Source organism: Neopsephotus bourkii, unplaced genomic scaffold, assembly GCF_033783945.1.
Source record: "Neopsephotus bourkii isolate Nb327-2 ecotype Australia unplaced genomic scaffold, CSIRO-AGI_Nbou_v1 NB_1292, whole genome shotgun sequence".
NCBI lineage: Eukaryota > Metazoa > Chordata > Aves > Psittaciformes > Psittacidae > Neopsephotus > Neopsephotus bourkii.
The window spans coordinates 8,290,914-8,314,523 of record NW_026901776.1 but is presented as its reverse complement, the minus strand read 5'-3'; the positions used below and the strand labels follow the sequence as shown (position 1 = coordinate 8,314,523).

The 23,610-nt window shown below is 39.8% G+C and overlaps 1 protein-coding gene across 8 annotated transcripts in view; it reads right to left on the bottom strand.

The window, feature by feature from the left end:
* Nucleotides 1-4,527: 4,527 nt before the first annotated feature.
* LTBP1 (latent transforming growth factor beta binding protein 1) overlaps nucleotides 4,528-23,610 on the bottom strand; it is a 194,644-nt gene continuing 175,561 nt past the window's right edge. For 7 of the 8 annotated variants that reach the window (XM_061365890.1, XM_061365891.1, XM_061365894.1 and 4 more), the window contains 5 exons: nucleotides 23,224-23,364; nucleotides 20,752-20,922; nucleotides 11,078-11,200; nucleotides 7,422-7,571; nucleotides 4,528-5,565 (listed from right to left, as the gene is read on the bottom strand). In XM_061365890.1, coding sequence (XP_061221874.1) covers nucleotides 5,396-5,565; nucleotides 7,422-7,571; nucleotides 11,078-11,200; nucleotides 20,752-20,922; nucleotides 23,224-23,364 — 755 coding nt within the window. In that variant the 3' untranslated portion in view covers nucleotides 4,528-5,395. The remainder of the gene's footprint in view (nucleotides 5,566-7,421; nucleotides 7,572-11,077; nucleotides 11,201-20,751; nucleotides 20,923-23,223; nucleotides 23,365-23,610) is intronic. The other variant, XM_061365892.1, reaches the window with a different exon arrangement.

Genomic DNA, 23,610 nt, shown 5'->3' with positions numbered 1-23,610 from the left:
TATTGGTCATTAGCAAGTAACAGTGAACATCATGCATAAGGCTCCTTCTGGATGGGATTCTCGGGAGACAAGCTGAGCAGACTGGTGTTATATTTTCTCCAAAGTGAAAGGCACACTTCTGGCAGGTGCTCAGGTGTGGAAGAAGAAGGGGACAGGGTCACATGCCCTTTGTCAGGCTCCCTGTCTCACTTAAGGATAGGGAGAAGAGGCTCCTGTGTCAGGTCACAGCCTCCTCTCATGGAAAAAATGTATCTTGGAAGCGACCTCTGGAACTCCTAGTGCAAACCTGAAAGTTCAATGAGGTTGCCCAGCTGCTGAGTAACAGCAGTATCTTCCCAGGCCTATAGCTTGAGAGGGAGAAGAACAGAGCAATCACAGGGCCCAGACACAGCTGGGCCAGAACAGGCAGCCTGAAGACTTCCTTTAGGAGTCTCTGAGTCAAACCACATATCTGGTGAGTTAGTGGTCTTGAATGAAATCTGACATAGCTGACATTCTGCCTTTCTTTTGTTTATGTCCTTCTTTTCCCATCAGGTAGTAAAATCACCTGCTAGTGCAGGTTATCACAGGATAATCCTGTTTCAATGTATGTTCTCTTTTTGGTACACGGGGACTCAAATGGTAAAGCTTGGTGGGGGTAATATGGTGCTGGGGTTCAAGATCTTTCACAGCTTTGTGTGCAAACACAGCTGTGGAAGTGCTGCCCCAGGAGTGTCCAAATTTTCTAGTTCTTGCTCTGTGAGGTTATTCCTGCAGGCGTATACAGTGACTAGCCTGGGCACTAGCATTCTCCCAAGGAATGCTGTTACTCTCTCCCAAGCTGATACTGTCACTCATTGGGAAGCCCTCAGCAAACATCAGATTTTCCTCATTCATTCACTCTTTGTTTTCCTACTTCTCTTTCAGTCACATAATTTAGCTTCCCTAGGTAAATTTCAGATCTTCTGATAGAAAAAGCTATGCAAGTAAAAATAATGATCTCAGAAGTGAGCAGTAGCTTCTGTGACACATTCAGGAAAGCCTCTTCTTTGCTTGAGTGGCTCCTTAATATCTCCATTGGCCTGTTTGGTGTTACCAGAATCCCCAGCAAGTACAAACTACTCTTCAAAGTGGGTGGCATTACTAGAAGAACAATACTGTAGTCTCTTCTAGAGGCAGCAGTGGGGTTTTTAAGTTTGCTGTGCACTTTGAAGGAATGTACTGTGGTTTAACCACTGGCCAGATCAGGCCCATCACATGCTCTAATGGGGTTGTCACCTTTCCTTTTGAGAAGTGAGGAAAGAATGCCAAAGCCAGTAGCCCCTCTGCTGCTAAACTGAGATTCAAACCTCAATGAGGGTAAGGATCATTGTGAGTTAATAGGTCACGACAACCATTTCAGCGCTTTTAGTGTTTTAGGACTTCTCTTAGTTAAGAATTGATTTGTGTCAGTTCCCACTGACTAGCTGAATTTTTGTCATGTCAGTTTTGTCTCGTGAGCTGTCCAGCTGTGACAGTTTTTTCCCAAGGAATGTTAGTGCTCAGTTTGAATAGTTTTAACATTGGCTAATTTTTAACTGAATAGGATCCCAACATCAACGTATCTATTCATCTTAAATGTGTATCTAAAATGTGAGCAACTCTAGTTCTGTAGTAACTTCATGCTCATTAACACAGCAGCATTATAAGGAAACTAGCAGAATTTTGTTCCACCATGTCAGCAATTTTACTTTTTGTAACAAGGAAATGGCTGGCTGAAAAAGCACTAACTTTTTTTTAGAGGATCCATATGGATGTAAAAAGTATTGGTGCCATTTAGTATAAATTGTAATCAGTTCCAGACTTTGCTGCACTCAGAAACTTGAATCATGGAATTGTATGTGGTGGTTTCTGTATTTTGAGGGCTCTCACCAAAACCGCAGCTCTTGTAACAAGTAAATGGCTACATCCATGGTGTCCAATCGCCCATCTTAATGATGTTAAAGAAATGTTTGTTTAACTATGAATGAGAATTGTATTTCTAAGCCCTGCAGCTTTCCAGGTGAAATGACACAACCAGCCTTGCTACACTGGGGCAAAGTAGGTGGGCTCCAGAGGCTGAGGTCAGATGGGCTGAATTTCATTTAATTCCCTCAATTGTGGTTCCTTTGTTAAAGCATTTCTGAAGGCCTGGAGCCAGGCAATGTGGAATACCAAGCACCGGGATCTAAGTGGAGTTTAGGCAGTTTGGTCTGCTTTTGTCTCCCTGTATATGTTTTAATGCACATTAGAAGTAAGAAGAGGCAAAAGGGAAAAGCAGAAGCATGCACAAAGGACACTATTTATATAGTATCTGTAATGGAAGAGTGCAGCTGTGATGAGGACATGGCTATTGAAGTAGAAGAATGTTTTCAGCCTTCACTCAGGGCTTGGGTCAACTACAACTTCCTTGAATCAAGAAGGAAAAATGGAAGATGGCTGGACACACCAAAACCTCTTTTGTGAATTGCTGGTTACAGAAATTGATAGGTCAAGAGACCACTTAGACTTAGGTTTACTGGTTGGTTTGTTTTCTATGGAGCCAGAGTCTAGTGGTAGCTTTTAGCCAAAAAGACCAGTACAATCTGAGGTCTGTGAAGTTTGATGGACACCTTGAGACGAATAACCCAACTAACCTTCCTTGCTGAGAGCATGGACAATATTTGGTTTGGCAGCAGTCATGTCGCATCTGCATCCATCACCCTGTCCTGGAACCCAGAGCTGCAGATGGGTGCTGCCTGTGCTTGTTGAGCATGGCAAAGATGCAAGGACCCAGAGCTGGAGTTAGTCTGCTGAGGGGAGAGTTAAGAGAAAAAGTTGTAAGAATTCAAGCTTCATTTTAGTTTTGTTGCTCATTGAACAGCCTGGCTTTGGGTTGGCTTTTTTTGCCTGAAATAACACAAAGAAAGAGGGTCATAGGGTATATTGTCCAAGAATGGCAGATTCTCAGGCTATTCAAAACTTGTTTTAAAAAGATGTAATAAATTAGTGAGAAGTCAATCTTATGGCTAGAATTACATGCTCAGTAGTGTTTGTCCCCAGGTGAAGACTTCTAAGGGTACCAAAGTTTGAATGCTATTTCCTCAGCTGTCATACTGGTGTACTCCTAGGAAAAGGGGATACTCCTACTGCCATTTTAACTCCCTAGCTAGGGAAGGATTAAAGGAGTACTGGGATGTAAAAAAGTATGAGGCTGGGGTGCCAATTGCAATGGCATCTGTTGGTCCTAGGCCGTTTTCAGAGGTGACTGAAGTAGGAAGAGGCTGCCTGAAGGTGGAAGTGAGGGGAGCCCTGTCTTGTCTATAAATTTTCATGATAGATGAAATTAGTCCCAGTGAAAGGTTGCAACTGTGACTTCAGTTTTTATTAGATCATAGGATTAACCTTAAATGGGACAACTAAGTGCTCTATAGTTACAGAATCCCCTAACAAGACCAGACATTTCTTCCTTCTTAACCACAGCAGGAAAGCAAGAATGTTTTTTTTTAATTACAGACCAGCTCTAGTGTTTGTAGTGCACCTCTTTAAGCTGACAAGAGCAACTGGCCCTCCACCCTGCTCCTGCTTAATTCTAGAAAAGCCAGGGATGATGGGCAACTTATAAAGGGTCTCTTCCTTAAAGATCTAGTATTTTAACATACAGTCAGATCTTAAACCTGCAATATCTTCACTACTCCTAGTGTCAAATTACAACAGGTAGAGAGGAAGGGCCCTGCGAAGGACAGATGCTTCTGCATATTAACAGGCACTTTAATAAGATCTTTATTGGGCTTTAATAAGATCTACTGAGTGCACAGTACTGAACAGAATACAACTTACGATTTTTGTTTGACCTAAATATTGGAAATTTTATTCAAATTCAAGGCAAGTTTCTGGTTGTGATTTTGGTATTTTCCTGGTGAAACAAGAAATAAAAATCTAATTCTTGGACAGTTGGACCCAATTTGACTCACTTTTTGAAGTCTCATGTTATCCTTTTCCTTTTAATGCAGGGCAGGTCTAAAAGACACAGCAAAAATATTTCACTTGGAAAATATCAAAAGGACCTGTTTTTGGATTTCCAAAGCAAATTCTTTCACTCTGGAGGACAAAGGGAAACATCTGTCAGTCTCCTAATCTCTTTCTCTCCTTCCACTGAAAAATAGAGCTGATGGTACAGTTCATCGAGAAAGGAAATTCTCCCCCTTTTCTACAGTAGTTTCTGAAAACCAGGCCATGATACTGAAGAGCCTTATTTGCAGATTTAGTGGGAAACATGCCTAAAACAGGAAGGAAGAAAAATTCCATGGGAATCAGCTTCCAAGTCAAACAGTTTCTGTAGGTCTGTGTTTGAAATCTTCCCTCTGGAAGCCCAACTTCAAGCATTAACTGATTCAGATACTGGTCTTATTAAAACAGCATGAGAAGGAAGAAACAGCCAGACAACTCCCTGTAACTGTTGCAATGTAAGTTATTTCTAGTACTGTAAACACCTGAGGGTTGATTTGTGTAACATAAACAACAATCAAAAAAATGCCTACAATTAGTAAATAGGTTTTTTTTTTCTAAAAAAGGTGATTTTATTGAGTTTTAATATACAGCTTTAATATGTTAGGGTAATCATACAAGATCTCTCTTGTGTTCAATTTACACATTACAATACAGTCATGAGCTAAAATCTTTTGTTTTAATGTACAAAAGGAATCCAATGTTGTCCACTAGCAGCTTTGAACTTGGCAAGAAGGGTTCTAAAGACTTTAAGTGCAGTAACAACCATATAGAATACAAAATGAATATAAGGACTTTTCGCCAAGGTATACAAACATTTGAAAACAAATGGTGCCTGCTCCACAGGGCAGACAACTAGCAAATGAAAAAGAAGTCACTGACCAATGTTCCAGAGAAGGAGGAGCATTTACCCTGTGTAACAGTTCTTATAAAATGGCCTAAAAATATCTGTATCATAGAATTTGCACTGATCAGAAAAAAGGTCTGAAAAGAAACAGTAGGCAAGGAACTGAACAATCAAAAAATGACATAGTAATATAAAATATCTCCATCGCTATTTAAATGCCAAATTAATCAAGCAATAGTAAAACAAAAACAACAAACCAAAAAAACAAAGCTCTTCTGTTTAAAATAACAGCACTGTTTTTTACTATTTTCAAAGATATTTTTTTCTTATGAACACACTATATACTTGATTGTTTCTTTCATACAGAGCAATGTGTCCATTTGGTCTGTCACTTCAGCGAAGCTGACATACTATCAGCCCATCATGTCTCACCTTTGACACATTTTTATGCTTTTCTCCCCTTACGTTTGCTACACTGGTGCCTTCTCTTCTCAACTTAAATACTTTTCTTCCTTTTCTTTATACAGTGCAGAGTATATGGGCTTAGGATATGGATATTTTCCTCTACTCCAGTTCACTGTCCAGTTCTGAGTTCAGTGGTGTGCAGTAGTTTGGCTTGTCTGAAGGTACGTACCCTGGGAGACACAAGCACTTGTACGAACCTTCTGTGTTAATGCATTTGGCATTCTTGCAGAGAGACATCCTGTTGTTCAGCTCGTTGCACTCATTCACATCTGCAAAAAGGGGACATCAAAAGACAAGTACTTCAGTCTGGTGTGTAGGTAAAACTCATTTATTTCCAGCATTGTCAGGAGTAGAACGTGCTGTATGAATACACTCAGAACTTCATTTCAGATCAGGTGGAAGCAGGCTGGGTCAAAGGCTGTACAGATGAGTTGGGAAGAGGTGGAAATTCTCATAGGAAACGAATAGTGTATTAAATGGCCTTAAACTGTTAAATTACGAATTCAAACTTAGCCTAAGCTGCAAACCAAAAATTTAATAACTTATGTTATAAAATATTAAAACCTCAGGTTTTTAGCTGATGACTGAAAAGTGGCTTTTAAGCAAGATGCTCCAAGTTCTTAGTATAATATCTATATTTTTAAGAAATTAAATACTTTAGGAACTGTTGTCATCAACTGAGTAACAGTGAGCAGCAAAGTATCTGCACTCAGTGTTGTGCAGCATTGGCTTGAAATACACAGGAGCTACATCTTTTCTCGCTAAGGAGACCAGCTTGCCATAAAGTCCTAAAGATTAGAAGGCATGCAGGCAGCTTAACATGATACAGCTGGGAGACCTCAGCTGTGGGTTACGAAGCATAATGCTAAGAAAGTTAGCACAGACCTTAAATTGAAATACCCACAACACAGTCTCTACTAGGCTCGTACACTGAGGGGTGCTGTTTGTTTCATCTTCTACTGACACGTGCCATTCCCACGCTTTGTTGTTTTAACTGAAGACATAGTCATTAGATGTTCTGCTTAGTAGTTGTGCAGATATACTAGTTTGAAAGTGAAAGGAATAAATGAGTCTGTTGATTGTTGAAATCAGGGAGAATCTAGGCCAAACCCCACCAAGTGGTTATCTGCATATTTAGGCGATTCAACCACTCTAAATAACGCTCCTGAAATGACTCCTCACTCTGGATCCAGTTCCATTCTCTTAGCTTAATAAAGACTTCGAAAAACATTTGTTCCATATATTAGTGTTAAATCATTGATACTAGTTTATGTGTCATTACATAAATGTGTCTGCTCATTTCTAGGCTCTTAACTGAACACAGCTGTAATGACCAAGATGAACTGAGGAACACAAACATAATTATTTCTGTAACAATATTCACTGGCCTCTGCAGTAAATCAAACAAAGTTGGCATCTGTAATGCAGTTCAGGTGATAATCTCATAACCCCTTTGTTCCAGGTTGAAGGAGGTGATCCTGCCCCTTTATTCTGCTCTCGTGAGACCTCACTTGGAGTACTGTGTGCAGTTCTGGTGTCCTCAACATAAAAAGGACATGGAACTGTTGGAACAAGTCCAGAGGAGGGCCACGAGGATGATCAGGGGACTGGAGCACCTCCCATATGAAGATAGGCTGAGAAAGTTGGGGCTGTTCAGCCTGGAGAAGAGAAGGCTGCGTGGAGACCTCATAGCAGCCTTCCAGTATCTGAAGGGGGCCTATAGGGATGCTGGGGATGGACTCTTCATTAGGGACTGTAGTGATAGGACAAGGGGTAACGGGTTAAAACTTAAACAGGGGAAGTTTAGATTGGATATAAGGAGGACCCTTTCCTGTTAGGGTGGTTAGGCACTGGAATAGGTTGCCCAGGGAGGTTGTGAATGCTCCATCCCTGGCAGTGTTCAAGGCCAGGTTGGACGAGGCCTTGGGTGATATTGTTTAGAGCGAGGTGTCCCTGCCCATGGCAGGGGGGTTGGAACTTGATGATCTTAAGGTCCTTTCCAACCCTAACTATTCTATGATTCTATGATTCCAGCCCCTCCTTAGGTGACTGAGTAAACAGTGTACTGAGTAAACAGTAAACTGACAGACAAACAGAAGAAGATGAAGTTACATGCTGTCCTCACCAACACAAGTCATTTTGGCCATGTCCAAATGATAACCATCAAAGCAGTCACAGGTGTAGCCTTCTTGGACTCTTACACATCGGCCATTTTCACATCCATTTAGAATACCACATTCCTCTGCTTGTAACTCCTCAAAGCTGTTCAGAAAACCTTGGTGGAGAAAGCATTGCAAACAAGTAACTTACAGAGCTGTTGAAGCAGTATAACCAAATGCATAGTGGGAGTCTGAAATTCTCTCAGAAGTTTATTGGAATGCGACTTGACTTTGCAGCAAATAGGTCAGCTTTAGCAATCTGCACCATCTGGAGTTTTAAAAGCACTAGAAAAGCACTGTGTTATGTTTCAAGATGAAAACTAAATAACTTTGTGAACTCTTAAGTTTTTGAGTTAAAAGTCTGTGGGGTTTTTTTTGTTTGTTTTTGTTTTTTGGCAAAGGAAACAATAATTTGAGAGTGCATTTTTTTATAGGATAAATTGAGTATTTTCTGAATAGCACTTTGAATTGTTATGTGTATCAAACTTTATGGAAACAAAGGTAAGAAGTGGTAGTGAAGTCTGGGGTAAAAGTTCCTTACAACAGGAGAAAAATAAGGTGAGGGTAGGGGCGAGAGCTGCATTCTCATTTCTCCAGAAGAAAACATATTAAAAAAACCACCAAAAAACACCAAAACCAAAAAAATCAATCTCAACTGCCTTAAAGGAAAGTAAGAAGAAATCAGCGACTGCTTTCCTGTTGTGGTTTTGGTTAACAACCCTCTGGCTTGTACTTCTGTGACTGGTGCCAGTACAAATACCTATAATCTACCAATTGCTCCTTGCCATAATTCTAGGTGGCAAGTAGTCAAAGCTAAAGAGTTGTCTTTGTACTGAGTTGTTTGTACAATGCCTTTTGTGCTCCCTGTCATAGGGCTTTTTTGACAGTTATGCTTTTATGCATAAGGAAGGATATATATGTAAAAAGTTAATTTGACTTTTTATGTGTTTAGAGATTCTCTCAAGGACTGAATTGTTCCTGTTAGTCCTGCACAGTATTTTTTCACTAGCTTTCTATTCGTGGAGCAGTAATATTAACAGGACTGCAGATGGCAGCCCATCACATCAAAAAGACTTTCAAGGGAAAAGTTGAAAATGTCTGGGAGTTGTAGGTTTACCAGCATAATAAATATATTGCAGAGAAATGGAGGGGAATTTGGAGCTGGAGTGGAATAGGGTAGGATACCCCTCCCCATAACATATAACTAATACAGTGACTGCACAAACAAACCACTGGTTTATCTAAACCCCATTTACTGATTTAGATTGTTGCAACAGCTGTGATATGTAGATTTGCAAAGCTACCTAAGAATATGAATTTCTCTCTTTGCTTGAGCTTGTTCTCCAGTCTTTCTGTATTTACTCCATCCTTCCTTGGGTCCTGAGGCACCCTTTTTCTCTTGCCCTGCTTTGCCTTTCCGTCTCATCCTTCATTTAAGTTCCCTAGTTTCATTTCCACTCCCCCTGTCTTTAACTACATGCGTTGTTTCTATCCTGGATTTTCTCTAGCAGAGTGGGATTCTTAGTAAGGATCATGGTGATCAGTCTTAACACTGAATGCATTCTGGAGATGCTGAGCACAACGTGACATATACTTGCTGACATACGCCACATCTCAAGAACATATATAATACATAGGACGTATACAAGTGTACATTAACTAGGAAATATTACAGTCTTTTCAACGAACCTAGTAAATCCCATCTCAGTGCAGTAATACTGAGGATACTGAGCAAGATGTTGTGATGTTTGGTAACAATGGAGTAAGAAACTTGACCAAGTTTAATTTCTAATACAGCTTGCAGAGGGCTGATGAGAGTCTTTTAAAATGAAGACCTTTGCTACTTTAAAAAAACAAATAGTGCCAAGAAAGGGAAATATGCCCCCCCCAACATAACTATTTTTTTAAATAAAGGCATCATATTTGACATATATCTACATATATATGCATGTACATATATATGTACACACATATAGACATACTTTTTTCTCTTATAAATACAGCATCTTGTAATTTTAACTTGCTACACCCAAAATATTTATAACTCGCAGCAAATTCAACTACACAAAATACTCTACTTCAAACCAGCTGGATGGGACCTGAGTTGTAATTCAAATATGTGTATTGTTTCTGTGGAAGCTGATTGCATACAGGTGACAAACATTACATCTAAGGGCATGGACCTGCCACAGGATGGGAGGTATTTTTGTATTCCTCATACAGACCATAGCAGGACTGTGACCTTGACGTTTTTGATGCCCTAAACATGTGGCAACTGTATCTGTCAAGGAATACGTCTCTGATCAGGACAGTGTGTTCAGGGGTTTCTCATGTATTTGGTTGCCACTGTATCTGACACAGTGATAGGATGGGAGCAAGAGACATGCTCTCTTAAGCCTCTGTGCCTAAGACAGTGGACTCAGCTCTGAATTTGAAATTTTATTTTATTTATTCACCATGGGTTATATAATTTGCAAAATGCTTCTTCCCCACTCAGTATTTTATCTATCATATTTGCTACCCAGCCATCTTTCTGGGCTTTTTGTTTTGTTTGGTAGTTTCCATCTATGTGACATTTCAATTAAGCATCAACACTCAGTACTGTTTAAGTAAAATCATCTGAATATAAAGAAATAAGACATTTTAGAATTCTGTGTAGAGCTAGAAGGTCATTTGGATGCTAAAGAGAAAAGACCTCATTAACCTGATTTTGTAGCTCTGTATAAGTGTATGAAGTGCAGTGTGCACAAGAAATGTACATCACCCTTCTGATAGTGTGCTGTAATCCTCCTGCCCCATTCTGACCTATTACTGTTATTTTAAAAATAAGTCCTGGTACAGGAGAAGCACTTTGGGAATGAGGAACTTGTGGGCCATATTTATGAAGCACAGGAAGTTACAAGTCCCTTCTGGTACTTCCACTTTTCTTGTCTAAAAATTACAGGATGGCTGATCTTGAGGAAGAAGCTGAGGTCTGTGAGCATTCCTCTCCCACAGTTTGCTTGGCCAGACCCATAAAGAACCCTCATATTCCTCCTCAAGTGTAACATGAGATGCTGTACACAATTCCTCATATCCTGCTTGGTGGGCTGTTCCATCTAACCTGAAAGCTATATGCATGCATACTCGGATCGTACTGTGCTCTACATCTTCTCTGTTAAGCAAGAACGACTTGCTTGGTCTCCATTTCCCCCATATAAATTCTGCTGGAAAATCATGGAAAGCTGGCCTGAGGGCATTTCTGTTTCCCCCTTTTAAACTAAATGCACTCTGAAAGAAATCTGTCCTATGCTCCAAAGGAAAATTAATTTGTGAGAAGGAAAACTGGCAATCTTTTTGACCCTTAGCTGTAAATCTGTTGGTAAATACAAATCTAGTACACTTGGCACAAGCTATTTCACTATATTAAAAACTAATATTGTAGCCTGAGCCCAACTGGACTCTTATGCAACACTGGTCCTTGAACCAGAACACCTGACTGAAAGCTAGTGTCATAGGAATAACTAAAACATAAATAGGCCACAGTACTCAGAGGCAAACAGAAGAATGGAGCCAGCTACAGGGCAATAATCCAAGTTACAACCCTCATTTGAAATATCTTATATAAGAGAAACTTGCTTACGGTCTTCTACAAAGTATGGATTAGTTTCTGGAGTGTAGTGCTCCTCAAAGTCAACCAAAGCATCTTGTCCATATGGCCGTCGAGATCCTGGAACAGGGATGTTGCACAGCTGGGCATAATCCTCTGAGGGAGGAAAGAAAATAGGATATAAAACTAATCACACTTGTAACACAGGCTGCATTGCATTAGTCCCAGTGAGCTGTGGTTCATATTAGCTGGAAATAAACTTATCTTCCTAGAAACACCATAAACTGCAATTTGCTCAAAGCATTCTCTCTTCAAGAAGAATGTCATTAAAATGTTAATGAGCCAAATACAGACTGTTAAATCATAATAGGGATAACACCAGGGATAGATTTGTGTCAATAACTGTACAAAAAGTTATGGGTCGGGTTCTTCTGGCCTGCAATTCAGGAAGTGAGAGCAGAGGGATGCTGTGTAGCCCGCTGCCAATGCACCCCTTTCCAGGGCTGTCCATGCTTGCACTCATTCTGGTGGAACAAAGGCCATCCCAGACCATCATGCCTGCTAGCAGAAACTACCCTAAAGAAAGCAAAGTGGAGCAGGTGGGGCCATACTTCTGGTGCTTTTAGCTAACTTGCAGAAATCACAGAATGAAAAATCCTAAAATAACCCATACTCATTTGCAAACTTTATCTTCAAATCACAGGCTTAAGCATGAGTGCTGTTCAAAGTCTCCTGGCTGTGGACCTTAAAGGGCAAGGGGAAATACACAGGAGAAATAGTTACACTCTGATTTTCTGCCTCTTTGTCATAGCTAGACTACAGATAGCAGACAAAAGCAACTATTCATTTTAGATGCCGAAGTCCGTGTTTGAAATGCTGATGCTGAGTTTGATTCTTTTATTTGATTTATTTTGTCACCTCTGTTTCCATTAGCATTTACTAAAATACATACAAAACAATTTATTTGAAAATAGAAATGTTGTTAAAATACGACAATCCAGGTACTCCTTTGCTGTTGCTACAGACTATTTAGCAGCTGTTTCTGTGAAGATTTCCTGCTGTTCTGAGAATCGAGCAGAATAAGGACGGGAAGGAAAACCACGAAAAGAGAGAGAGGAAAAAAAGCCCTAAGCAGATACAAAATCCAAGAACTGCAGATGGTTACAGAGCCAGAAACCTCATGCTGTGTAGAACTGTCCCAGACAGCAAATAGTTGGATAAATCCAGACTGCCTCTAGACAGTGCAAAGCACAGCTCCACTTGCTACTGAGCACTGTAATTTTATTTTCACAGGTAGGATCTCATCCACCTGAATGATTTTTTTTTTGGTACTGAAAACAAAGTTTCAAAAAGACTGTTTAAATTGTGCAGTCAACAGCTTGGCTCTTTATGATCATAAGACTGTACTCACTCCCTAGAGAACTTGCAATTCATTGCAAATCTCACCTGCTTCAAGTGCAAGGTGATTTCCATAATCCTCCAGAATATATAAAGTAATCACAATATTCAAAACCCCTCTCCTCTCCCAGATGAAAAAATACACTGCCCAACACATTTGTTTCAGTTTGTACATAAAACAAAGCCAGCATGAAAAAATAAAGAGAATATAGCAAATGCTAGCTACATCCCTTAATGCACAGCTTCCCACCGAGACAGTACAATAATGAACATAGTTTTAAGAGCTGACATAGGAACTGAAACACCCTATTCTTCTTTCCTCACATCTAACTCCAACTAACATCCATGTATGGGGAGAGCAGATTATCATCTCTGACTGACTCCTTCATTGATATGTACACAGAGAAAAGCTGTGCAGAAGTGTAAAAGCACTTTCTCACAGATGCACACAAATGTTCTTGGCAGAGGAAATCTATGCCTTACCACAAAATACTAACTCATCTGGCCTGCATGGAAGAAACTGCCACACAAAACCAGCCAGTGAATGGCAAGGGGACAAGTTGAGCAGGTCTCACAGAACACTGCTGCTTCCACATGAATGATCTGATCGGAAGGACTGACCAGAACCTGGACATTAGCTTCTCAGGTTACACAGTGCTAATTTTGCACTTAGTGATACTGGTAGTAGAAACAATCTTTTTCTTCTGTAGGCAGCAGTCAGAACATCTGAAAAGCCACAGAGCTCTGGTGTACACGAGATTTGGGTAGTTTGAAGATTGTGCAAGAATATTTTGTACTGCACGTTTGCCAACACAAAGTTGTTTATTATCTAAAGAAGAATAAAGAAATGTTGACAACAGAAACTTGTTTCCTGCCACACTGGTTCTTTGCCAGTCAAGTTCTGTATGTCTGCATTTTTAGTTCTCATTATAAGTAAATTAGTGGTTACAAAATGATGAAGAGCTGTTCTAGGAAAACATCTTGGGATTTGTCACAAGAGATTGTAACTATATCAAGGTCTTCTACAAGGCTGTACATACAACTGTAATAATCTATTAACCCACTGAAGTCTATTATGCTTAATTAACCATTTGTTAATACACTTTTCAATAGTTTTGACATTAATTGTATACAGAGCATTGTTTTGCTGCATATACTGTGATGATTTGAAATTAACTCTAATAGCCTGTTAATGCTGCACATTATCTTTAGATGTCCAAGTAGAATAGACTTTATCTCTCGTCTTTTTTAATGTGTTGACTGAGTTACTAGGTGCTCAGGAGATAAACCTAAGGAAAGCAACAGCAACCCACCTAAGAAACCAACAGTAGAAATTCAGAACCAGTAACAGGGGGGCACATTCTGGGAAGATCATGAGAACTAGTATTTTGAAATAAGGTAAACTAGAGGCTTGGATGTCTGAGAAAAATGAACACATCAGAGTCCCCCTCTGGAGAATAGAGAAAGTTAATGGCAGGAAGGATGCATATGTTCAGTTTCTGTTGTTTTAAGCTTTTCCCCTTACTATGCTAAGTTCCTACAGTTTAAATTAAAAATAGTACATTTCAGGTCACTGCGCTGAATGCTGGTCACTGTTTTCCAGGGATGGGAACTAAATGAACAGAGTGCCGTAAGTTTTGTGGGTAAAAGCATGATAGGTGCGCACAAAGTTGCAGCAAATATACAAATGAGATCTTGCCCTAGGAAGGTGGTAGCAAGAGACTTAGGCCAAGAAAGCAGTAAGGGGGCAGAGAGCAAGTGAAAACATGTAACTACCCCGAATGACAAAAACATTTTAGCTGTCACATAAATTAATGCTCACTTTCAAAAGAATCTTTCATGTAAAGTAAAAAAAAAAAAAAAAGTAAATTCTGTAATTCATAATCAATGATAAACCCTTTTTCTATATAGATTTATTTTCTCTGCTTGCTCTCTCCTGGCTGTGATCAGGGACAATACAACTGCAGTTCAAGAGGAAAAAAAGACTTGTGTTTTTAATACGGTTTAGTCTACATTGTCACGTGTTTCTACATTTTTCGTCATAACTTGTAAATGAATTATTGAGACAGCTTGTTGTATAACTTAGGATAGGCATTATAAAAGGAAGCTGATGTAGGCTTTCAAAAATGTAAAGGACATTATTTAAGTCATATGTTTGCATATAAAACAAGCGTGCTGGGGGATTACAGCTAGATGCACATGCATACTGGCACAGGTGTTAGCCATAATTAGTGATGAAAAACAGAATGACAGAGACAACACAAGTTGGATGGACTGACTGGTGTATAGGTGCGTGTTAACCTAAGTGCAGCTGTGCAAATGTACATCTAATTTGCATATGCAGTTGTTGTAACTGCACAAGCCTGTGTGGGCCTTATTTGTACCCAGAGGCCTAAAAATCCTGAATTCTCTAGTCAGAAAAATTATTCCTTGTAATAATTATTCCTTATTTCATATTGCATATTTCATATTTGCATTTAAACCCATTATATAAAAAAGCTTTTCCTGACATAACCATGAAACAGCTGTACCAAAGCCAATCCTAGCTCCTGCCCATAAAGCAAGGTGTATTTCTGTTCCAGCTCCTCAGAACTGTCATCATCACACACAAAAAAGGAGCCAAAGCTATCAACACCAAGGCAGTTCCTTCAAATTATTTAAGAATTCAATAGTTTCGCCATGGAAGAAATCACTGGAGAGAGGGACAAAGCCAAGAAAGCATTTATAACATGTAATATATGGCCCTTCCCAACTAGAGGTTCTAGATGTCAGTCTGAATTGGTAACGTTTATGCTGTCTTGGAAGACTGCATCATCTGTGAACCAAAGCTGAAGATATTTCTGCTCTATGTTTAGGTTGTGCTATTTGACAACTAAGGTAGTTTTACTGACATCTTCCAAGAACAGATGCTGAGGTTTGTCATGGACAGCATTCACATATGTTCTACAACTCTTGGTGCTAAAGAAAAAAGGAAGAGTACCAGTCTTAAAGGATTTTTTTCATGAGTTAAGAAAGCTATTCATATCCTCACATGCGGATACTCTATATGCAGTCTCTGAGGAAATGTAATTACCAGCCTGATTCTTTCAAAACCTCTTGGTATTCACCTTTTGTTCCTCAACTAATGCTGCTCAAATTTCCTAAAACAACCTTCTACTGCTCAAGGTAGACACTTAAAAGCTGTAGTAAGAGCCAGGTTGTTTCTGCCACAGCTTTGCAAATGACTTGTTGACCCTCTGCTGACTCCCATGTAATACTGTGAGTATGCACGGAATATGAGGTTCCATGAGGAAAACCATTCCCAGGCTATTCTGCATGTCTCTTCTAAACTTCGTAAAAAGCACTGAAAATTTTCATCAACAGAAATGAAAGCAGCCAAAAATCTGCACAGTTGAGCATAGGAATTTGAATATTCAAGGCCCAATCACTGTAGTATTCTGAGCTCAAGAGATAATCTATTTGTGCAGTCTTTACCAGAAAGGAAGGAGCCACAATACCATCCTAAATGCAAATGCAATGGTCTCCGGAAAGGAATCCAATGTCCCCCTGCTGATTTTTACAATCTCAAAAGAAGACAGATGGAAACTCATCCTTCACACACAAGTGATCTCCCCTGTACTTCCAGATTTTCATGACTAACGTAAGTCAGGACTTTAAGGGAACACCATGCTCTCATAATATGGAAGCTCAGCCCAGAACTAACTCATAGTGTTTACAAAGAATACAGAGTTCCTTGCAACAAAACCCCAGTCAAAGAATCTGTTCTGGCAGAAGGGGTAGAATTCAACAGCTACATGCAGGGATGACTCTTTTTCTTCCTTGAGGGAAGGGGAAACTGGTAGGACTAGCACAATTGTGTGTTTCTGTATAAAAAACATCTATGTGAATCTGGCCAAAAGAAATCCTACATTATACAGCACTCCAGAAGATTCACGTTACCCACTACCCTTCGTGTTCTCCTAGTCTCAGCTTTGCAAATGTTAAGGTGGAGATAAAGAGAAACTTCAACTATAACCTAAGTCCTCAGCAGTTCTTTGTCTCCTAACCCACAGAACTTCTGTAACACTGACTGGAATTCTACCGTCTTCCTTTCTGCAGATCTTCTAAACATAAAGTGGTTCCATAAAACCCCACAAAATACTAGCATGTAAAACCTGCAGTAAAAAAGGTGTGTATAAGGTTATACAAATAAGCAGGCTGATAAACTGAATGCTGGCCTCCTTTACAGCTGTCTAAGAATGTGCTCATGATGTTATCTTAGTAGTCAGACAACCACCAAGTTCTTAGTTGTAGTAATGTAGCACACACTCTGCCCTCACCCAATGAATTGATACTGTAACATCTGTTAAACTGTCCCAGTTTTTCCTTACCCCCTTTTTCTATATTAAAACTTCTTCAGGCAGCCAGCTGCAAGAGGGAGAAAGCACCCTCCTTAACAGACTGGCATGTCTTTGGTTCAGGGGCACATAATTCCACCTTCCTAGCATCCTAATGTGTTACTGAAGCAAAGGTGGGGCTGCACTGAAATAACAAACTCCAAGGAGATCATTTTACAAATACAAAAATAAACAGTCGCCCTAAATTACACACTGACTCTGCCACATCACCTTACTAAACATTTTCTAGCTGTTACTTCTATCTCCTGCCTTCAAATTTCCTGTGCCCTGTAATAATATACCTTGTCTAAAATCCACTCCAGTCCCATAAGGGAGTTACAGGAGCTTCTGGAAGCTTAGTATGTTTATAATTCAGGTACTACTTGTCCAGGTTAACATAAGATGTATATGCCCTTATTTTAGATTCCAGATTTTTTTCAGTCTTGGCCAGTTCTCTATTTTCTAGCATGGATATTTTGGCCCAGCTGCTAAACCCATCATTGCCTGTCCTGCTGCCAGTTACTAGAGGATGGCCTCTGGATAGAGACAATTTGGTCTTGGGGCACTAACGCTAAATTGTCCAAAGAGGCAGAACTTCTGAAGGCAGGTCACCTAACAGGGTGGTGGTTTGGTTTTTTTGTTTGTTTATTTGGGTTTTTTTTTATTATTAGTTTGGGGTTTTTTTGGTTTTTTTTCTTTGTGGTTTTTTTTGAGGGGGTTGGGTGCAATGCAGAAAGTTTTGCTTTTGTTATCTAAAAGAAGTGGCCCCAATTTTCTAATTTTCCTCAACTGTTCAATTAATACAGACTGCAAATTACAAATCTCAAATACCACAGTGGTTTCTTAAGGTTAATTATTGAATGTTCTTTGGGCAAGGACAGCCTAACGCCACAGTGAGCCCAGAGAGAACACATTTCAGTAGTTAATATTTTGGTGTTGGATGCAATCTTTGAAAACCTTTATCTGTAATATGATGATATCATAAGATCATAATGTTAGAGACAACATAGTTGAAGGCAATCTGTCTTTGCTTCCTTTGCTTCCAAGGCCTGCCCCACAAATTCTTTACACAAGTAAGATGTACTCAATCACATCACTACAGTTCATGTTTGCACTATTTTGAACAGGACTTTGATACTCGTATTTTGAGTTTCCTCCTTGATACTGTTATCAAAATACATATAAGTCTTACGGTTGTTAAGATGATGTTGTTCAGTTGCAATACTTCAACAGGTGCTACTTATTTTTGTCTCAAACTCTGTTTAGTGTTATCTTCAGTGGGGTTGGTTTGATCAAGCACTCAGTAGTAGTTTTTAGAGATCTTATCAGTTACCTAAATTCTGTTTTCATGCTGGTGAAAGGCCAGGTTTCTTTTTCATTTATATGGATCAGTTTTTACAGAAGTTCTCTATCTTCCCACTGATTTTATGTCGGATGCTACTTAAGAAGGAATTTGAAATCTTGCAATGAAAAATGCAACTGCTCTGAAGACAAGCTGGGAAGCGAAAGTTAAGAGATTCTTTCAATAAAGCATGAGTTTGTTATAGAAGGGACTTGCAAATGTATCACTTATGGTGGTAGGCCTGTATCTCCTTCTTTCCAAGTGCAGCATCTAGATCCTCAAATACAAGAGGAGCATAAAAAAGGCAAAAGGAAACCACAGATAAGCAAGTGACCTGTTCTGTGATCCAACCCATTTTATGGTGAAAGTCTTCCGGTGATAATGCTTTTCACATCCCTAGGTCTTCTTTAAGATGTGTTACAAATCTTCAGAATACCCCTAACTTGGGAAATAAGCAAACACTTTCAGTTGTAAATCTGGCCAACACAATACACAAGTATTCAAAAATGGAGAAATTCCCGGTTCCCCAGCCAGGACTTGAACCTGTGACCTCTTGGCCCAGAGGTGCGAAAGCACTCTCTCAAGCCAATGATATCACTTTAAGTACTACAAACTGAAGACATGTCAAATAAATCATTTATTCGGTTCAGTCAGCTTTAAATTTTTCTTGGTAAATGTTCTGAGACCAGAGAAAGTCTTCCAGGTTTCTGTGTGGGTGCGTGCATTTGTGTGTGAGAACAAATGAGGATGCACCGCCTCCACTAAGAAACGTAAGCTTGCCCGTTTGTTCTGACATCATAAAGATTCAAGTGCTTTTGGTTTTTTTAACTATGTTCCAGTCTATAAGGATGATTTAAAATATTTGGGATCAAAGCGTGCCTTGTAGTTTCGGTTAAAGCAGATACTTTACAATGCATATTAACTTCAAATAAAAATTATCTTATGTCTGGAGGCAGAAGGATTTTATGATCCAATGTAATGCTCATCAGCTTTGACTGAGGGTCATCCAAGTGATGTTTAGCATATTATCCATCAGGAACTTTCATGTAATTTCTAAAATGAATTTAAGTTTCTTCAGAGAGCTAGTTGGGATCTGTACCCCACTGTTGTCACAGGATCACTGCTCTGGAATCCTGCAGTCCTAATGATCAAAATCCATCTAATCTCAAGCCTACATATATTCAGACTGAACTTGTTACAATTTTTTCCTCACATCAACACTGTTTAATTTAAAAGCTTGTGGGAATCCTTCATGACTGCTGTGGAAAAGTTCAACCATTTACAGCCTTTGTTCTGCATATAGGCTTGGCTTCTGTTGTCAGACAGGTTCTCCATTCCCTGACCATCTTGGTAGTCCTTCTCTGTTCCTCTTCAGATTTATCCTCCTTTCAATGTAACTAGCTAGAAATATTCAGAAGCAAGTCTCAAGCTTACCTTAACTCTCTCCACCAGGAACAGCTTTCCTTCATCCTCTCTCTCTATCTTCCCTTCATCCTCTCTCTCTATCTTCCCACCCGAGGAAGTCCAGGTCATAGCAACAAGTCTTGCTATTAGCTATTGCCCATATTTTTTTTACTATTACATTTCATTCCATTACAATTGTTATTCTAGCAGATGTAGCAATTCACTGCCTGGGAATGTCCTCCTGTAAGATTTGTTCTGACAAAGACATTTCAGAGATTTCCATATCTTATAAATCAAGCTGCTGTCATGCCCTATTTTTCTTCTTTAGTCTCTTTCTGGGGTAAGCGTCAGTCAGCAGTTACTCCACCCAACATCATCAAAACCAGGCACTTTTTTTCAGCTGCTGCACTTCCAAAGCAAACTTAAAGAAGTAAAGATATATAAGAACAGGTTCAGGGACCTTGCAAGTAAATTATAAATACGTAAAACTCAGGTAGACACAAACAGTCACCTTAGTGCTTCACTGAGCTGCTCTGTAGTTTTAACTTGCTACAAATAAAACGTGCTACTTTAGCCCTAATGTTACAGTCAGAGTAACACAGGGCCAAGTAAAAAAACAGGTATGATATGAATAAAACGCTTTACTAGTGTAGCATGATATTCCTATATGGAAAACAATACTACTGAATGAAAGAGACATTTGTAAGAAAGCTACATCCAAACTAGGCCTTGGAGAAGTTTATATGGGGCAGAGAAGCAAGTACAGTTCAACTGTAACACTAGCAGCAAAAATCTGAAACAGTTATATAACCTGCTGAGTACCATGCATGTGTATGCACACGAACTGTGCCTCTATTTTCATAGATGGCTTTTGTCAGGCATGTTAAGAAACACTGCTATTCTTAAAATGCCCTCCTGTTTCCACCAAGGTTCTGAACTGCCAATCACTGATAGTCCCACTTGAAGGAAACGGGTCCTGTAAGTGCCAAAAAATAAAAGCAGCTACATTTTCAAAATGCAGACTGTAATGAATTCCCTTTAATTAATGAGAAAAATTTCCATTAGCTCTTGAAGGGTTAGGGGTTTTTGTTCTCTCTTACGTTATTAGCCCAAGTATAAATGCAAGGGATTAAACTGATTAAGTATTTCAGATTCCATTCCAAGAATTGACATGCACGTTTCCTTACCTGACTCCTTCATAGGACACAGTGCGCACTGCATGCCCCAGGCTTCACCATATAGGCAACAGCACTCAGTATAGGTAGTCTGCTTTCCAACCAGAGGTCGACTACAAACAAAATCATCACTTAGATGCTGCCAGCAAAGATCCTGGTAGACCTCAGTTTCTTCAGTTTGTTCTGGTGAAGAAGACAGTATTAGATCATCATTGCAGTGCTGTTATTTAAAAAAAGATACTGACATAATGCAGAATTTTTTAAACTTAGATTAGAAAAAGAACCTAGCTTTATACACACTGCTGAATACAAATTTAAACTTAGAAGTTATGACCACATTTAAGGCTTGAAGTGGCTCATCCTCTGTTCAGCTCTGCAAAAATCTTAAAGGGTTCTGATTTGACACTATTAGGCCAATTTAAAAACACACTGGGTTGGAAACCAAAGAAATAAACTTCCTAAACCAATAGTCAGCGCTGAATGCTTAACACTGACTCAGCTCTGCTCCCATGGAAGTTAAGAGAGCTTGACAAAAACAGTATTAAGACAGAGGTGAGTATGTGAGGAACACACCAAGGATGGAGTGAATCTTTAGGAGTTCTTATTTTGCTTTTCTTATATTGCTGTCAGTGGCATCCAAAAGAACTTTTACAACTAGGGCAGAGCTGAACAAAAATTTTACAAGGCCTCAACGGGAGACTGAACAAATACTTGGAAGAGAGTTTGAGTAATGAAACAGACAAACTACATCAGGCTCAGGAAATCCCCTGAGCTGAAAATAGCTGGAGGCTGGGAGAGTGCTGGGAAGAAGTATTGTTTATCTGCTCTTCTGGTCCCTGATCATCCACTTACAGCTATTGTTAGAGACAGAATACTGCTGTGAACTACTGTCACGTTCTTAAGAACATTAACAAAAACATGTATTTTTGTGAAAGCTGGACTATTTCAGAGGCATACTAGTTCTGACAAAGATCTCAGTAGGAGCAATTCCTAACCCTAGCAATCTCTGATCACTGCTGATCAGAGGGAGAGGAACTGTAAACTTAATCTTCCACTTGGAATGCAAAAACCTCAGCACAATTGTTTTGTAAAGACATCTGCAAGTTTTTGATTTTGTTCCAACATAGAGTGAAAAATAAATGTTGTCACAAACCAAGGTTCTGTTTTGTCTGTGCGTTATCTGTACTGCATTTTCACATGATGCACTGATGCATGGGTGAGTACAGAATTGCAATCTAGATCAGGAGTAAAATGGTGAGCTCTGAAAGTGCAAAGGGGATCAGCATTTAGATGCCTATTTTTACTGAGAACATGCCACAGCAAGCCATGAAGAGCAGCAGTGGGCCTGTGCAACCAACTCCAAATTCTGCTGGCAGCAAAGGAACCATCCTGCCTCCTGCTTCTCTGCATTGGGGAGGACATTGCCAGTGCGATAGACTTGAGTGCTTTGTGCTAGGTGAGATCATTGCTGTGTCAACGCCAGTATCGCAGGACAGAAGACCCTTTGGGCCCTTGCATTCCCTTCACATCCCAGATGAACCCAAAGGATAACCCTGCTCTTGGTTTGTTTTAACTGAAGATTGATTAATACAAATGCTGTGGTTCTTCCACAGTTTCAGGCAAGAGGACGACCACATTACTCCTCAAAAGTATCAGTCTTATAATTTGGAGTGACTAAAGCTGGCATTCAGTTGGTATTCCCATTTCCTTTCACAGATGCATCTTAGGAAAATTCATTGCAAGTTGCAGGGACCAGAGGTCTGGATTTATGGCTATAGAGTGCCAATGGTAATCAAACCCATTGTAACATTTCTTTTAAAGATGTGTGTGGCATGGACAAAGCTGTGCAGACTACATAATGCTCTGGATTTCTGAGACGTTTCTAAGAATCTCATAATATCTACCTTTTTTTCTGAAATCAGTGTCTACTGAATTTAAAAGAACATGCAAAACTGTTACTTAAACAATGAAGCTGCAGCCCAGAGCTTGAAAATGTGAGTTTGATGTAGCCTCAATATTAATCAGTTGAAAGCACAGATAAAATTTCAGCTATTTCCTCCTAGACCCTGTTACTCCTGTTTTTATTTGCTTTGAAGAAGAGCAGTCACTCTGAACTGAATCTCCAGAGTCAGCCCATAGCCAAACCCCAGTCTTAGTAAGACAGCAAGAGACTGTGCCAGACAAGGCTGGATGAGGTAGACACAAAGCTGGTGAATCAAGGGGCCGAAGACTCCCCAGCCCAAACCTAATCTTATTAATACTTCTAGCAATCTCCTGTCTGCATTGGTAAAGCAGAGCCCTGTGGAGTCCTATATCACGATGCCTTCTGGATCAACAGATGATGGTCCAAGCATTGCTTTCCAAAATCCTCCAAAAGAGCAGGCTCATCCAAGCACCCAGCCTAAGCTTACTGGGATATGTAGGCATGCCAGCACCACCTCACAGAGGTGCCCTCACTGCAGTAATATGTATAATGGATCATACCACTTGAATCTGCTGGTCTGATGCATCGCTTTTCTGTTGAGTCCAGAACCATTGGGTGTGTACAGAAACAGTTGTAAGATCCTTCTGTGTTAATGCACTGGCCATCAATACAGCTGTTTGGGTCCTGACATTCATCCGTGTCTTTAAAATGGAAGGAAATGTATCAAGGAGAGCCAGCACAAAGCAGTCGCATTGTGTTAATCCATGTTTTTATTTTCCTATATTAGGAGCAGATTTCTCTGCATGCCTTCTGTTAATTACCACAAATACCAGTTGCTGGCAGCAGAATCCTGCCTGTGCCCATGAAGAAGGATGAACAGATCAGCAGGATGCTGACCTCTAGCATTAGGGAGAATCTGGATGAGTTGGCTTGCTGGAGGGGTTGGA